At 47.9% G+C, this 16,180-nt stretch overlaps 1 protein-coding gene across 2 annotated transcripts in view; it reads left to right on the top strand.

Annotated features, from left to right (window-relative positions):
- The window catches only part of DEUP1 (deuterosome assembly protein 1), a 99,786-nt gene that overhangs the window by 21,199 nt on the left and 62,407 nt on the right, over positions 1-16,180 (top strand). For both annotated transcript variants that reach the window (XM_025182940.3, XM_014571845.4), the window contains exons 7-8: positions 5,441-5,653; positions 14,519-14,664. In XM_025182940.3, the coding sequence (XP_025038725.2) occupies positions 5,441-5,653; positions 14,519-14,664 (359 nt within the window). The remainder of the gene's footprint in view (positions 1-5,440; positions 5,654-14,518; positions 14,665-16,180) is intronic.

The raw sequence follows: 16,180 nt of genomic DNA, 5'->3' as shown, positions 1-16,180 counted from the left end.
TTTCATGTAAGCTGTGATTCCTATGGACAGAATGGCCTCCAGGGCACCTGTGCTTTTTCTTCTTTCCTCTTCTTCCGAAAGAACTCCCTCTCCCCCATCTACACACACCTTTTTGCGAAAGAGCTGTTTTACAAAAAAGCTTCTTCCTCGTAGAATGAGGATTACCAGTGCCAGAAAAAACCCTCTGTTCTTTCAATTTTCTTTCAGAAGAACACAATTGCAGTGTGGATGTTCCTCAAGTTTTGTAAGAAAAATGGCCGTTTTTACGACAAAACTCTGTAGTGTAGACATACGCAGAGTGTTGCAGAGACACTCTAGGTAATGTGTTATCTTTTATAGGACTAATTTCTGTTTGTCAAAAGTTCCTACATATGCCTATCACAACATGCAGTATCTGTCATCCCAGTGCACTAATAAAACTATGTGGGTGAAATAAGACTATACTCTCAAACGAATTTACACAGAAAAAATTTTAAAAGAAAAAAGCATCATATTGCCCTTGGGTGACCACTTTTCAGAAAATGATCAATCCATACTTTGCAAGTCCTCAGCAGAATCCTCATCATCTTAAAAAGATGAGCCTGAGAGCTTAAATTCATAACTTTGTTAGACATAAATATCATAGACTCAATAAAGACATTGGCCATATGGCTCATTACAACAGTCTATAACCCACTAACCTCCTTTGTTCAATGACTGCAGAGATATTAATTGCCCTCTTAACATGTAAGAGACAATTCAAGGTGAACTCTTTATACTAAACAATCTGTACCACTTTCTATGTAGCTGTGAACTCTTCTCAGAGCTCTTTACTTAGTGGAAGCTCAAAAGCTTGTTTGCATCTCCAACAGAAATTGGTCCAATTAAAGATATTACCTCCCCATCTTATTTCTCTAAAACATTGCTAAATTTATAGTAACTCTAAAGAAGAATTAATATGCACATATTTCTGTTAATCCATGAGAAGAATCCTCTCTAAAACAACTAATACTTGATACTTGGAGTGGATTTTAAGTTTTTCCTATAGGGAACGTCTAAACTACATGCCTCCGTCGACGGAGGCATGTAGATTAGACAGATCGGCAGAGGGAAATGAAGCCGCGATTAAAATAATCGCGGCTTCATTTAAATTTAAATGGCTGCCCCGCTCTGCCGATCAGCTGTTTGTCGGCAGATCGGGGCAGTCTGGACGTGCCGCGTCGACAAAGAAGTCTTTCTTGATCGGCACAGGTAAACCTGGTTTCACGAGGCATACCTGTGCCGATCAAGAAAGGCTTCATTATCGACGCGGCGCGTCCAGACTGCCCCGATCTGCTGACAAACAGCTGATCAGCAGAGCGGGGCAGCCATTTAAATTTAAATGAAGCCGCGATTATTTTAATCGCGGCTTCATTTCCCTCTGCTGATCTGTCTAATCTACATGCCTCCATCGACGGAGGCATGTAGTATAGACGTACCCATATAGTATCAATAAGTATAAAAGCTTTGAAAAAAACCGTGATGCATATAGAGCATTCTTTAGGTTCTAGTTTAGCTAGTAGCTCTTCTATGGCAGGGTATGTCTACACTACAATGTTAGTTCGAACTAACGGACGTTAGTTCGAACTAACATTCATAGCCGCTACACTAGCGCTCCGCTAGTTCTAATTTGAATCGAACTAGCGGAGCGCTTAGTTCGAACTAGGAAAACCTCATTTTACGAGGCTTAAGCCTAGTTCGAACTAGCTAGTTCGAATTAAGGGGTGTGTAGCCCCTTAATTCGAACTAGTGGGAGGCTAGCCCTTCCCAGGTTTCCCTGGTGGCCACTCTGGCCAACACCAGGGAAACTCTATGCCCCCCTCCCGGCCCCGGACCCCTTAAAGGGGCACGGGCTGGCTACGGTGCCCGTGCCAGGTGCAAGCCTGCCAGCACTCAGCCAGCAGACCCTGCACCTGGCACGGCACAGAGCCACCCACCCGATGTCCCCCAGCCCACCCCCTCTTCCCAGGACCAGGCTGGCGGCTCCCGGGAGCTTGCCCTGGACCGCAAGAGGTGGGCACCTTCCTGGGCTAGTGCGGACATCGTGGACCTCGTCCACGATCTCTGCACTAGGCACAGGAAAGTGGCTGTCTAGGGCAGGAGAGCTGCCAGCCTGGCCACCCAGGAGCAGGTGTGCATGAAAATCAAGGGGGTCCACTGAGACCCCTGACCCTGAGCCCTGAGCTTACAATGGCCGTCCTGGGTCAGACCAAAGGTCCATCTAGCCCAGTAGCCTGTCTGCAGACAGCGGCCAACCCTAGGGACCCTGGAGGGGATGGACCAAAAACAGTGACTCTTGGGCCATTTGTCTCGTGCCATCCCTCTCCAGCCTTCCACAAACTTTGGGCAGGGACACCACTCCTACCCCCTGGCTAAGACTACTCCATGGACCCAACCTCCATGGCTTGATCTCACTTCTCTTTAAACTTTGTTCCAGTTCTAGCCTTCACAGCCTCCTGCAGCAAGGAGTTCCACAGGTTAACTATTTGCTTTCTGAAGAACACCTGTCTCTTACTAGTTTGAAGCCTGCTACCCATTCCTTTCCTTTGGTGTCCTCTAGTCCTTCTTTATGGGAACTCAGGAAGAACTTTTATGAATGCACCCTCTCCACCCAACCCCTGCTTTTAGAGACCTCTATCCTGTCCCCCCTCCGTCTCCTCTTTTCTAAGCTGAACAGTCCCAGTCTCTGTAGCCTCTCTTCATCTGGGACCTGTTCCCAACCCCTGATCATGTTAGTTGCCCTCCCCTCTCCCAGCCTTTCTCTTCCCCTCTCCCACCTCCTTTTCCCAGTCTCCCCCAGTTTTGTTCAATAAAGACAGAGTCAATGTTGGAAGAAACGTTATCTTTATTTTGTACATCAATAAGAAGGGGGGCTAGGGAAGGATAAGTGGAAGGAGGTGAGGGAGGAATGGGGTACGAGCCCCCGATGGAGATGACTGGGCTGGCTCTGCGGGCTTCTGGGGGTGGAAGCTCTCCTGCAGCCCCCCGATTGCCCCCTCTTCCCAGATGGCAGCCTGCGGCAAGTGCAGCCGGGCTGATGGCCGAGTGGTGTGATGTGCCCAGTGTGGGTACTCCGGGCAATCCAAGCCAGGACTGGTTTTCAAGCGGGGCACCCCTTAGAACTGTCTGTCCGGGGTGGGGGTTGGGACCCTTTAAGCGCAGCCCTCGGCTAGCCTGAGACAGCATCTCCACGCTCTAAGTCCTCCTCTGATACTCTGCCGGCACTGCTTCCGGCCATCCTTAAGCCCTGTTCAGAGTCCACTCAATGTGGACTTGCTAGTTCGAATTAGCAAAACGCTAATTCGAACTAGTTTTTAGTTCTAGACGCGTTAGTTCGAATTAGCTTAGTTTGAATTAACTAATTCGAACTAAGTTAGTTCGAACTAGCGCTGTAGTGTAGACATACCCTTATTTATTAATGATAATTCATTAGGATAATCCATAATGCAAGAAAAATTGCAAAGTAAATTGTGCAAACTATTAGTGTTCATTCAATAATTGTTTATATTGAGCCCCATTCATGAGAACAGTGCACCCCCAGAATGAAAGCTCAAAAATCCTTTAGAAAGTAATGTCTGATGTGTCCACTCATCCTTCTCCTGTTGCACTGATTTCTGGAATTATAACAGTTCAAGTGGTTTGACACACTGTCCGGTCCCCTTGACCACCAAAGACTGTGAACATTGTCCTCTGTATTCTCCTAACTGGCGTTGGGAGTTCCTGGTTAGTTATTTGGTCAATCAGTTATTAGTTTTTAATCCACTTTAATCCCAGCACAAAAGGTAGATTTCTTGGAGCCTTGATAGCCTATCCAACTGTAAAAGGCTTCTTGCCTAAAGAGAGATTCTATGCCATCCTAGAGATAGGCTTCATTCTGTAAGTCCTGGGGAAAAGCCTTGCTGGGACCAGGATCTAGAGTGGACTGTTCGCTGTCAGGGCCTCCCTAAGAGAAGGGAATAGTTTACATTTCTTTGTGTTTATTTTGAACTTTGAGTTCAAAGGGGTGGAACTGTCATGTGACCTAACTGGAGGGTTAAATGACCTGAAAGGTATTGGAAGCTGGATACATCAGCTGAAGACCCTGAGAGAAACAGAGGCAGAGTCAGTGCTGCACCAATCAATTCTATAAGTGGGCATGCTGTTCAGGGCATATAAAAACAGGCAATGAGGTACCTAAATACTTTTGTTGATCTAGCACTTTGTGTAATATGGGGATAAAACCATGGATCAGTTTATCTCATCTTAGATCAATGTTGAGCCACCAAAAAATATGAAAACATACAAAATAGGTAGAGCCCTGCGTGAATATAAAATTGGTATCTGCACCTGTGTCTGCAAAAATGATTTCCAGATACCTGCATCCATATCAACGGATGCAGATACCTGAGGATATAAAACATATATCTGCAAATTTGCAGGGCTCTAAAAATAGAGCCTAAGATAATCCATAGCATGCCTTCTCACTATATCCATCAATGAAATATGCTACTTGTAGCTTTGAATACTTTTTAATGCAGCATTACTCCTTCCAGTGAGCTCTAGACCTGCTGTCTAATTTGAAAGAGCAGTCCTGCTGTCATTTTTCAGCTAATTTAGAACCATCTTTTGGATAATGACTGCTGCTTGTTAATATCACAGGAGTGGGGATCCACATGGGCAATTCTGGAAACAGTAAAAGTGGTTGCTGTAGTAACTGATTTTCCAAGGTGACTATGGATCCAATAAATATTGTCCACCTTCACCAACAATCAGTTCAAGGATTTCTTAATTAGTAAAAGGAACTACAAGATGGTTGGAGGCCAATCCTTTTATACCCTTGACTCAGATCCCTGTATAATAGTGTTTTCTAGCAGTTATCCCGTAGTCAAGTGGATCCATGTAAGCAATCATCTCAAAGAAGTACAGTTATTATGTAACTGTTTTGGTTTTTTTTTTAATATATGGATTGTGTGGTGTTAGCTTAAAATTCAAGGGCAAATTTCTGCCCTGAAATGCATTTACACAGCTCTTATCGAGGTCATTGTATTGGAGGATGAAATTTCCCTCCATTAACTATTTTTTATAGCTATGTGGGCCAAATATGTCATTACATTCATGTTCATGTTTACTCACATTATAGCATATATCTAGGAAAATAGGCACAAGAAGGGAAAACTTATTGAGAAATTCTGCAAACTTAAATTGTCAGAGTTTCTGCCACATTTTTCTATTGAGGACAAGGGATCTGAGGCCCAATAAGTAAAATATCCTTTGGAGAAACAGCAAGGAAATCATCAAGCGTGCACCAGCGTCTCTGTGGTGCTCTGTCCATATTCCATTGTAGTTAATGAAAAGACCACGACTGATTGTAATGGTAGAGAATTTAATCCAAGAGGATGAAATATAGTTCTTGAATTTTATTGAAGATTTCCTTGTTCTATAGAAACAGACACAGAATTATCAATTCCAAATCAGCAGTAAGAACCAGAAACAGGAAGCTGCAGCTACTTCCAGCCAATCCAGCACTGAGAGGGATGAGTACATTATTGAAAAACTAAAGTCAACTGTGAATGAAATAGCAACAAACAGGAATAAGTTACAAGAGGAAAATCTAAAACTCCAACAGGAACTAAAAGTGTACCAAAAACAATGCCAGGTAATGACTAGTAACAGTATTTCTTCTCTGTAGTTATTTGGAATAAAGCTAAAGGAGTAAATGTTGAAGCATTAATTATTTAGGAATACATTTTCAAAATTCCTTTGGAATGCTTTTGCGGATGACTTATGTAAAATACATCCTTTACCAAACCATAATGTGCTGACACATGTGCCGTCTTTCAAATGAAATGCAAGTTAAATGTTATTATATTATGGTCACTATTTCCTATATATATACTTTTACTATACCTTTTAATTTCTGTTTAACTAACCTCCTTATTTTTGCATAGTTCCCCTTTTTGAAATTACATGCCACAGTGTTGGGCTGCTGAGGTGTTCTTCCCACCACAGGAATGTTAAATGTTATTATATTATGGTCACTATTTCCAAGCGGTCCTGTTACAGTTACCTCTTGGACCAGATCCTGCACGCCACTCAGGACTAAATCAAGAATTTCCTTTCCCCTTGTGGGTTCCTGTACCAGCTGCTCCAAGAAGCAGTTGTTTAAGGTATCAAGAAATTTTGTGTCTGCATCTTGTCCTGAGGTGACATGTACCCAATCAATATGGGGATAGTTGAAATCCCCCACTATTACTGAGTTCTTTATTTTGATAGCCTCTCTAATCTCCCTTGGCATTTCATAGTCACTATGGGTATGTCTACACTACCCTCCTAGTTCGAACTAGGAGGGTAATGTAGGCATACCACACTTGCAAATGAAGCCCGGGATTTGAATTTCCCGGGCTTCATTTGCATAAGCGGGGAGCCCCAGGGTGCGACCAACTGCCCAGCCATCAGCAACACTTTGGCCACCAAACCCCTGGGGGAATCTTAGCAGGCGGGAGTTCCCATCATTCCCCATCCCCCTTGGTGCTGGGGCCTCTGTTGCTGCACTCTCGGCAGTGCTGGAGGCTGGCTATAGGGAGATATTAACTTCCCCCACCACTGCCACCGATCCCCAGCCCTCGGAGGAGACACCGCATCCTGGTGCCTGTTCCGCTGAGGCTTCTGACCCTGCTTCTACTCCTGTCCTCTGCCCCACTCCTGTTCCTTGTTCAGCCCCTCTCCCAACTGAATTTCCCACTCCTCTTTCTGCTCCCCCTCCTCCTTATCTTTTTCCTAATCCCCCATCCTTTCCTCCCCCTACTCCTCTTCCTCCTTTTCCTCCTTTCCCTGATCCCTTCCCTGACATCTTTTCCTCCCCTTATACTGTTACTGCCGCCCCTGGGGCTGCCACGTTCAGTTCAGAAGTTAAGCCCTGGGAGGCGGTTTTTGTTTCTCCCGCTCCCAGCACATCTGGGGCTGTTCTTCTTCTGCCACTACCCCTGCTGTCATCCCAGCAAGGACTTCAGAGTCTCTGCTTTCCCACATCAATCGGTCGCAGGGCACACGGAGGGGTCTGGCCCGAAGCCCCGACACTCGACACGCTGAGGGGCGAGATGCATGACTTCTTGGAGGACATTTGTGGCTCCAGGAACCAAGTGGCTCTCGCCCTTCAGCGCTGGTGGGATTTCCATCTCATTCTCCAGACCATAAGGGCCATTTTGGGGGGAGGGTAAAGGGACTGGGTGGCAGGAGGCTGTGGCCTACTGGTGGGCCTGCAGCTTCCATGATGCCTTGCTTATATTTGGGTACAGTCTCAGTTTTCTGCAGGGCCAAATGAGGACTTCCAGCACACCTGCCAGCGAGGATCTTCCCCAGCCCTCTCAATGCTGCCATTTGTCGTTGCCACTCTGAACACCGGGGCTGCAGGCTGGGTCTTTGTAGGTGTTAGGTACTCGCCTTCCTCCAGGAGAAGGGGTACTTTGTCATCTTCCTGTGGGAGACCTACACTGCTCTGGCCACGGAAGCTAGCTGGCAGCTGGAGTGGGGGGACAGGGTGTAGTTCAGCCACCTTTTGGCAAATCAAGCCAGGGTGGCGACCCTATTCTCCCTGAACCTGCAGCCTGAGGTGCTGGAGACTGCCGAGGTTGTGCAGGGCTGCCTTCTGCATCTCAGGGTCCGGGTGGAGGGGCTGACATTAAATCTTATTAACATCTATGCCTCGATGTCCGGCTCAGAGAGGCTTCACTTCTACCAGCAGGCGTCTGCCTTCCTTGGCCCTTTGGATCGTCACGAATGCCTGGTCCTGGGCAGGGATTTCAACTGCACCCTCGAGGAATGAGACCACACGGGGACCAAGTGATGCCCAGCCGCCGCGGACATCCTCAGGGAGATAATAGACCAACACTCCCTGGTGGACGTCTGGTGTGACCTCCACCCGGGCGAGGATGCAGCGTTTACCTTTGTTCAGGTGGAGGGTCAACCGTCATTTCACTCCCGATTGAACTGCATTTCTCTCTCATGTCATCATCTCTTTTGAGCCCACTCCTCCAACATTTGTCCGGCTCTGTTCTCAGATCACCACTTGGTGGCTGTGACAGCCTCTCTCTCCTTGGAGAGGCCAGGGCCGACCTCCTGGCATTTCAACAATAGCTTGATGGAGAAAGTGGGCTCTGTAGCATCCTTCCAGGAGTTCTGGCTAGCCTGGTGCAGGTGGCAGTGTGCCTTTCCCTTGGTGCGGCGGTGGTGGGATGTAGGGAAGATGCGCATGTGGCTCTTCTGCCGCGACTACACCCGGGTGGCCAGCTGGCGGAGGGATGCAGTGATAGAGCAGCTGGAACGGGAGGTTTTAGAGCTAGAGAGGCGGCTGGCCACTGGCCTCAGAGATCCACCCCTCTACAGAACATACCGGGAGAAGTGGGAGGAACTCTGGGCCCTCAACAACCTTCGGGCCCGGGGTACCTTTGTTTGTTCTCGCATCCACCTCCTCAGGGAGATGGATCATGGCTCCCGCGTCTTCTACATCCTGGAAAAAAAGAAGGGAGCTAAAAAGCACATTGTCTGCTTTCTGGCAGAGGATGGCACCCCCCTCACGGATCTGGTGGAGATGCGCGAGAGGGCTTGTGCCTTCTATGCCTCCCTTTTCTTGCTGGATCTGACCGATGCCCGCAGAGTTCTCTGGAATGGACGGTCAGCACGGGCAACTGGAACCGGCTAGAGCTGCATCTCTCTCTGGCCAAGTTCTTGGAACCCCTCCATATCATGCCCACCAACAAGTCCCCGGACATGGACGGGCTGACCGTGGAGTTCTACCATGTGTTCTGGGATGTCCTCAGCCCAGACCTTGCCAGTGTCTGGGCTGAGTCCTTGGAGAGCGGGGTCCTCCCTTTATTGTGCAGGCGAACTGTGCTCACCTTGCTGCCCAAGAAGGAAGACCTCCGTGATCTGAGGAATTGGCATCCCATCTCGCTCCTCAGCATGGACTATAAAATCATCGCCAAAGCTATCTCCCTGAGACTGAAGTCTGTGCTGGCGGATGTGGTCCATCCAGGCCAGACCTACACTGTCCCAGGCCATACCATCTTCGACAACCTTTATTTGGTCCAGGATCTCCTAGAGCTAGGGGATAGGGTTGGTGTGTTATTCACACCAGGTACCTCCTGGGCACTCTGCAGACCTTCGGCTTTGGGCCCCACTTTGTGGGGTTTTTCCAGGTGCTGTACGCTTCCTCAGAGTGTATGGTCAAGCTCAGCTGGACCCTGACTGCACCTGTCAGTTTCGGGCGGGAAGTACGTCAAGGCTGCCTGCTGTCGGGCCAGTTGTATACTCTGGCCATTGAGCCCTTCCTCCATCTCCCTCTCAAGAGGTTGACGGTGTTAGTGCTCTGTGAGCCGGAGTTGCAGCTGGTCCCATCAGCGTACGCCGATGACATGCTTCTCATGGTCCAGGACCCGGATGACCTGGTGCAGGTGGAGGCCTGCCAAACTGTCTACTTGGTGGCCTCCTCAACCCAGGTCAACTGGGTAAAAAGCTCTGGCCTGGTGGTAGGGCCGGGTGGTAGGCGAGCTCCTTCCCAACCGTGCTTCAGGCCATTAGGTGGAGCACAGGTCCACTGCTCTATCTTGGCATTTTTCTCTCTGCCACGCATACCTCTCCACTGGAAAACTGGCAAGGTTTAGAGTCCAGGGTGGCTGAGCGGTTGTGGAGATGTACGCGACTGCTCCAGTGCCTTTCCCTGCGTGGGAGGGCACTGGTGCTTAACCAACTGGTCCTGTCCATGCTCTGGCACCGTCTCAGCACCCTGGTCCCAATCCTGGGTTTTCTGGATCAGATCCAGCAGCTGATGCTGTGGCTCTTCTAGCCAGGACTGCATTTGGTCTCTGCAGGGGTTCTCCATCTTCCCCTTGAGGAGGGAGGGCAGGGTCTGACGTGTTTGTGCACACAGGTCCATGTCCTCCGCCTCCAGGCCCTGCAGAGGCTCCTATATGATTCAGGTAGTCTGGTGTCGAGCATGCTGGCGCACACTTTCCTTCACTGTTTCTGAGGGTTCCGATATGATCGGCAGCTCCTTTGAGAGGTCTTCCGCAAGACCTCTTCGAGCTGCTGGCCTTCTACCGGGACCTCCTCTGGGCCTGGAAGCTACTTGCAGTGACCGGGTCCTTAGGAGCCACCGTGGGGGTAGACCTCCTCACAGAGCCCCTGCTACACAATCCCCATCTATGTGTGCAGGTGGCAGAGTCCCCCTCAGTGTGCCAAAGACTGGTCCTGGTAGAAGTCACAAGGATCAGAGACCTCCTGGACTATGACTAGGGAGACTGGGCGGATCCTCGGGCTCTTGCCCAGTGCATGGGACTCTCCACCCTATGTACTCTGCGGCACATACTTCAGGAGGTGAAGGACGCTTTGCTGCCTACTGCTCAAGTTTATCTTAACAAGGTCCTGTGAGAGGGTGCACCCCGCCCACCCTTCACCCCTGGCATGCCTGATCTATCCATCAGCCCCAAGGTTCACATACCTTCCCGACCACCTCTCCCTTGTCTCCCGAACTGGCTGCATACATTGTAGCTGCTCCCCTTCTGAACCATGCCAAAGAGCCATCTGTACACGCTCATGCTTCACACATTCCATTTCCCCACCCTTGTGTCACACCCAGATACCAAGCGGCGGGACCACCTACCACCAGTAGAGGGTGAGGAGCCCCGGTGGGCCAGTCTCTATTCCACCTTGATTCCACGGCCCACCAGGGACATTAGCTGGAGAATCCTGCACAGAGCTGTGAGCACGAGCATGTACTTGGTGCAGTTCACCCCCATTCCTGACACTTGTCCTTTCAGTGACGAGAGGGAGACCCTGGTGCACGTCTACAAGTGCACCAGGTTACAGCCCCGCTTTCAGCTCCTCCAGAACCTCTTGTGGAGGCTCTGGCTGCACTTCTCCCCTCACCTACTAATCTATGCACACCCCATCCGTGGCCCCACAAATTTGCGGACCTCCTGATCAACCTCCTCCTAGCTATCGCCAAGCTATTTATAAGATCAGGGAGCAGAGATTGGCCGAGGGAGGGGCCTGCGACTGTGGGGCCTATTTCCGTTCTTGCATCTGCTCATGCATCCGGGCAGAGTTCCACTTGGCGGCATCCACTGGCTCTCTCTCAAGACCTTCAAGGGGCAATGGATGCTGTCCGGGGTTCTCTGCTCGGTGTCCCCATCCGATTCCCTAGTTTTAGCCCTTTGACCCTCACACCCGTCCCTGTTTTATCTTTATTTTTCCTAAGTAATTACTTGGTTTTCTAGGCTCAGTGGACCCTCCCCATAGGCTGGGGGGAGCTCCTTTAGGTGTGGACAGGCTAATGCCTGCCCACCTCCTGGACTCCAATAGGCACACCTTCTATACCAGTGTTTCTTAAACTTTTTGAGACCACAGTACACCAAACAATAATATTTTTTGATGTGGAACACCTATGAAAATTTTCTTAACAAAAACAAAAATTGTCGTCAGACAAAAAAAGACAAAAACAAAGAAGTAACAAAAACAAAGAAGAGGTCGCGGCACACCTGCGAGTTGTTCACAATACACCAGTGTTCCACAGAACATAGTTTAAGAAACACTGTTCTATACATTCAGTATTTCAGTTGGGTATGTCTAGACTACATGCCTCTGCCGACAGAGGCATGTAAACTAGGCTACCCAACATAGTCAGAGAAGCCGGGATTTAAATATCCCCAGCTTCATTAAAATAAACATGGCCGCCATGCTGTGCCGGTTCAGCTGATCATCGGCATAGCACATGAGTCAAGATGCAGATCGGTCAACAGGGGACGCCTTTGTCGACCACTCCCTTATGCCTTATGAAACAAGGTTTACAGGAGCGGTCGACAAAGGCTTCCCTGTCGACCAATCCGCGTCTTGACTCGCACACTGTGCCGATGATCAGATGAGCCAGTAGAGCGCGGCAGCCATATTTATTTTAATGAAGCTGAGGATATTTAAATCCTGGCTTCTTTGACTATGTCGGGTAGCCTAGTTTACATGCCTCTGTCGGCAGAGGCATATAGTCTAGACATACCCATTGTGTGTTTTATCACACCAAGTCTCTGATACTAATTATGTCATAGTTGTGTTTATTTACTAGCACTTAAAGTTCTTCTTGCTTATTCCCCATACTTCTTGCATGTGTATATAGGCATCTAAGAAACTGATTTGATTTTGCCCCCCTAGTTTGAAATAGCTTATATTGTCATTTGGCGGTGTCCACACAATGCCAATTTTTTTAAATAAAGCACTATTCCAAAATGTCCCTTACTCCTCATAGAAACAGGGACATCGGAATAGCAAGCCTGATTTAATGGGCTTGCTGTGAAGATGCGTGTTAGCTATTTCAGGATACTCCGGTATCCTGAAATAGTGTAGCAGTATAGATGTACTCTTATAGTTGAGTAACATTTCTAGAGACAGGGGGTACGTCTACACTACAACGTTAATTCGAACTAACTTAGTTCGAATTAGTTAATTCGAACTAAGCTAATTCGAACTAACGCGTCTAGAACTAAAAACTAGTTCGAATTAGCGTTTTGCTAATTCGAACTAGCAAGTCCACATGGAGTGGACTCTGAACAGGGCTTAAGGATGGCCGGAAGCAGTGCCGGCAGGGCATCAGAGGAGGACTTAGAGCGTGGAGATGCTGTCTCAGGCTAGCCGAGGGCTGCGCTTAAAGGGTCCTGACCCCCACCCCGGACAGACAGTTCTAAGGGGTGCCCCGCTTGCAAAGAAGTTCTGGCTTGGAGTGCCCGGAGTACCCACACTGGGCACATCACACCACTCGGCCATCAGCCCGGCTGCACTTGCCGCAGGCTGCCATCTGTGGAGAGAGGGTAATCGGGGGGCTGCAGGAGAGCTTCCATCCCCAGAAGCCCGCAGAGTCAGCCAAGTCCTCCCCATCGGGTGCTCGTACCCCATTCCTCCCTCACCTCCTTCCACTTATCCTTCCCTAGCCCCCCTTCTTATTGATGTACAAAATAAAGATAACGTTTCTTCCAACATTGACTCTGTCTTTATTGAACAAAACTGGGGGAGACTGGGAAAAGGAGGTGGGAGAGGGGAAGAGAAAGGCTGGGAGAGGGGAGGGCAACTAACATGATCAGGGGTTGGGAACAGGTCCCAGATGAAGAAAGACTACAGAAACTGGGACTGTTCAACTTAGAAAAGAGGAGACGGAGGGGGGACAGGATAGAGGTCTCTAAAAGCAGGGGTTGGGTGAAGAGGGTGCATTCATAAAAGTTCTTCCTGAGTTCCCATAAAGAAGGACTAGAGGACACCAAAGGAAAGGAATGGGTAGCAGGCTTCAAACTAGTAAGAGACAGTTGTTCTTCAGAAAGCAAATAGTTAACCTGCAGAACTCCTTGCTGCAGGAGGCTGTGAAGGCTACAACTAGAACAGAGTTTAAAGGGAAGTGAGATCAAGTCATGGAGATTGGGTCCATGGTGTGGTATTAGCCAGGGGGTAGGAGTGGTGTCCCTGCCCAAAGTTTGTGGAAGGCTGGAGAGGGATGGCACGAGACCAATGACTTGGTCACTGTTGTCGGTCCATCCCCTCCAGGGTCCCTAGGGTTGGCCGCTGTTGGCAGACAGGCTACTGGGCTAGATGGACCTTTGGTCTGACCCAGGACGGCCATTGTAAGCTCAGGGCTCAGGGTCGGGAGTCTCAGTGGACCCCCTTGATTTTCATGCACACCTGCTCCTGGGTGGCCAGCCTGGCAGCTCTCCTGCCCTAGACGGCCACTTTCCTGTGCCTAGTGCGGAGATCGTGGACGAGGTCCACGATGTCCGCACTAGCCCAGGAAGGTGCCCGCCTCTTGCGGTCCAGGGCAAGCTCCCGGGAGCCGCCAGCCTGGTCCCGGGAAGAGGGGGAGGGCTGGGGGACATCGGATGGGTGGCTCTGTGCCGTGCCAGGTGCAGGGTCTGCTGGCTGGGTGCTGGCAGGCTTGCACCTGGCACGGGTACCGTAGCCAGCCCGTGCCCCTTTAAAGGGTCCGGGGCCGGGAAGGGGGCATAGAGTTTCCCTGGTGTTGGCCAGAGTGGCCACCAGGGAAACCTGGGGAGGGCTAGCCTCCCACTAGTTCGAATTAAGGGGCTACACACCCCTTAGTTCGAACTAGCTAGTTCGAACTAGGCTTAAACCTCGTAAAATGAGGTTTACCCTAGTTCGAACTAAGCGCTCCGCTAGTTCGATTCAAATTCAAACTAGCGGAGCGCTAGTGTAGCGCCTATTAAAGTTAGTTCGAACTAACGTCCGTTAGTTCAAACTAACTTTGTAGTGTAGACATACCCTGGGAGAGACTAACTATAGAAAACCTTACAAAAGCAATACCTTTTCCAAAGTAGCAACTGGCCTCAGAATAAAAGCATTTTTTACAATACAAATTGCCTCTTAAATTCATATTAAATATGTAAAATAAAGGATATGACAATATATATGCTACAAAACCATGGAATTTAAGGCACTATTGAGTCATTTTATTTAATTAATTTATTCATTTATTTAGAGCATGGAGGCAGAACTTTCAGGGATGAAAAATGAACTGCAGTCACATAATGCCCTCTGGAGAGGGATGGAAGTTGAATTCCAGCAGCTGCGTAAAGAATTCTTGAAAACTGCAGAATGTAAAAGCATCCAAGAAAATCAAATGAAGTATGTATTTGAAAGACATCGTTTACATTGTAAAAAAATTGCAAGCTGAATAACTTTTCTTTTTCTTTTGGTTTATATTGTTTGTTTTTAATAGATAATATAGTTTAGAAAAATCAAATTCATGTTTGAATTAATATTTTAGTAATTTTATATTATAAGATTATAATCATTAGATACACATTCTATGAAACAGTTTTCATGAAGCCCAATTCTTTTAAAATATTTTATTTTATTTGACTTTACGTGCTTATTTGATAAAAAGAATGCCTTTCCTTTGGTCTAGGTATTCTAACACATTTTAAAAATACACTGGTTAAAAAACAAGCCTCTAACACAGTGTTTATTAAACTTTTTAAACCAAGGAACACCAAACAATAAATTTTTTTTGAGGAACACCAGGGATTTTTTGTTGAGCAAAAAAAAAAGAGGAGGGGGTGGGGAAAAGTTAATGACCAAAACTAAAAAGGGTCGGGGGGGAAAGTTATTGAGGAAAAAAAAAAGTCGCCTGCCCCTTTAAGGGCAGCCATTTTGAACTCTGTTCTCCATGGCACACCTCCGCTCTAACACCACTACACCCCATGACAACAAGTTGTATAATTTTTACAGTTACGTTGGTAAAATGTGTTTTGCTGTAGCCATGTGATGTTATATGGCATAAGGTTTCACAAGTGATCTCAGGATTCTTAATGTAGACAGATGATCCATAGATCAATCAAATTCCACCTTGGTTTAGGTTACCAAAGCTCCTACCTTTTCCATAAGAATGAATCATAGAATCATAGAATACTAGGACTGGAAGGGACCTCGAGAGGTCATCAAGTCCAGTCCCCTGCGCTCATGGCAGGACCAAATACTGTCTAGACCATCCCTGATATTATCTAACCTACTCTTAAATATCTCCAGAGATGAACCTCCCTAGGCAACTTATTCCAGTGTTTCACCACCCTGACAGTTAGGAACTTTTTCCTAATGTCCAACCTAAACCTCCCTTGCTGCAGTGTAAGCCCATTGCTTCTTGTTCTATCCTCAGAGGCCAAGATGAACAAGTTTTCTCCCTTCTCCTTATGACACCCTTTAGATACCTGAAAACTGCTATCATGTCCCCTCTCAATCTTCTCTTTTCTAAACTAAACAAACTCAATTCTTTCAGCCTTCTTTCATAGGTCATGTTCTCTAGACCTTTAATCATTCTTGTTGCTCTTCTCTGGACCCTCGCCCATTTCTCCACATCTTTCTTGAAATGCGGTGCCCAGTACTGGACACAATACTCCAACTGAGGCCTAACCAGCGGAAGAATGACTTCTCATGTCTTTCTCACAACACACCTGTTAATGCATCCCAGAATCATGTTTGCTTTTTTTGCAACAGCATCACACTGCTGACTCATATTCAGCTTGTGGCCACTATAACCCCTAGATCCCTTTCTGCCGTACTCCTTCCTAGACAGTCGTTTCCCATTCTGTATGTGTGAAGCTGATTGTTCCTTCCTAAGTGGAATGGTGAGGCAAAATTCCCT

The sequence above is a fragment of the Pelodiscus sinensis genome, chromosome 1 (assembly GCF_052426305.1).
Source record: "Pelodiscus sinensis isolate ZL-2025 chromosome 1, ASM5242630v1, whole genome shotgun sequence".
In the NCBI taxonomy this organism is placed as follows: Eukaryota; Metazoa; Chordata; order Testudines; family Trionychidae; genus Pelodiscus; species Pelodiscus sinensis.
This window is presented reverse-complemented; position numbering and strand designations above follow the sequence as displayed.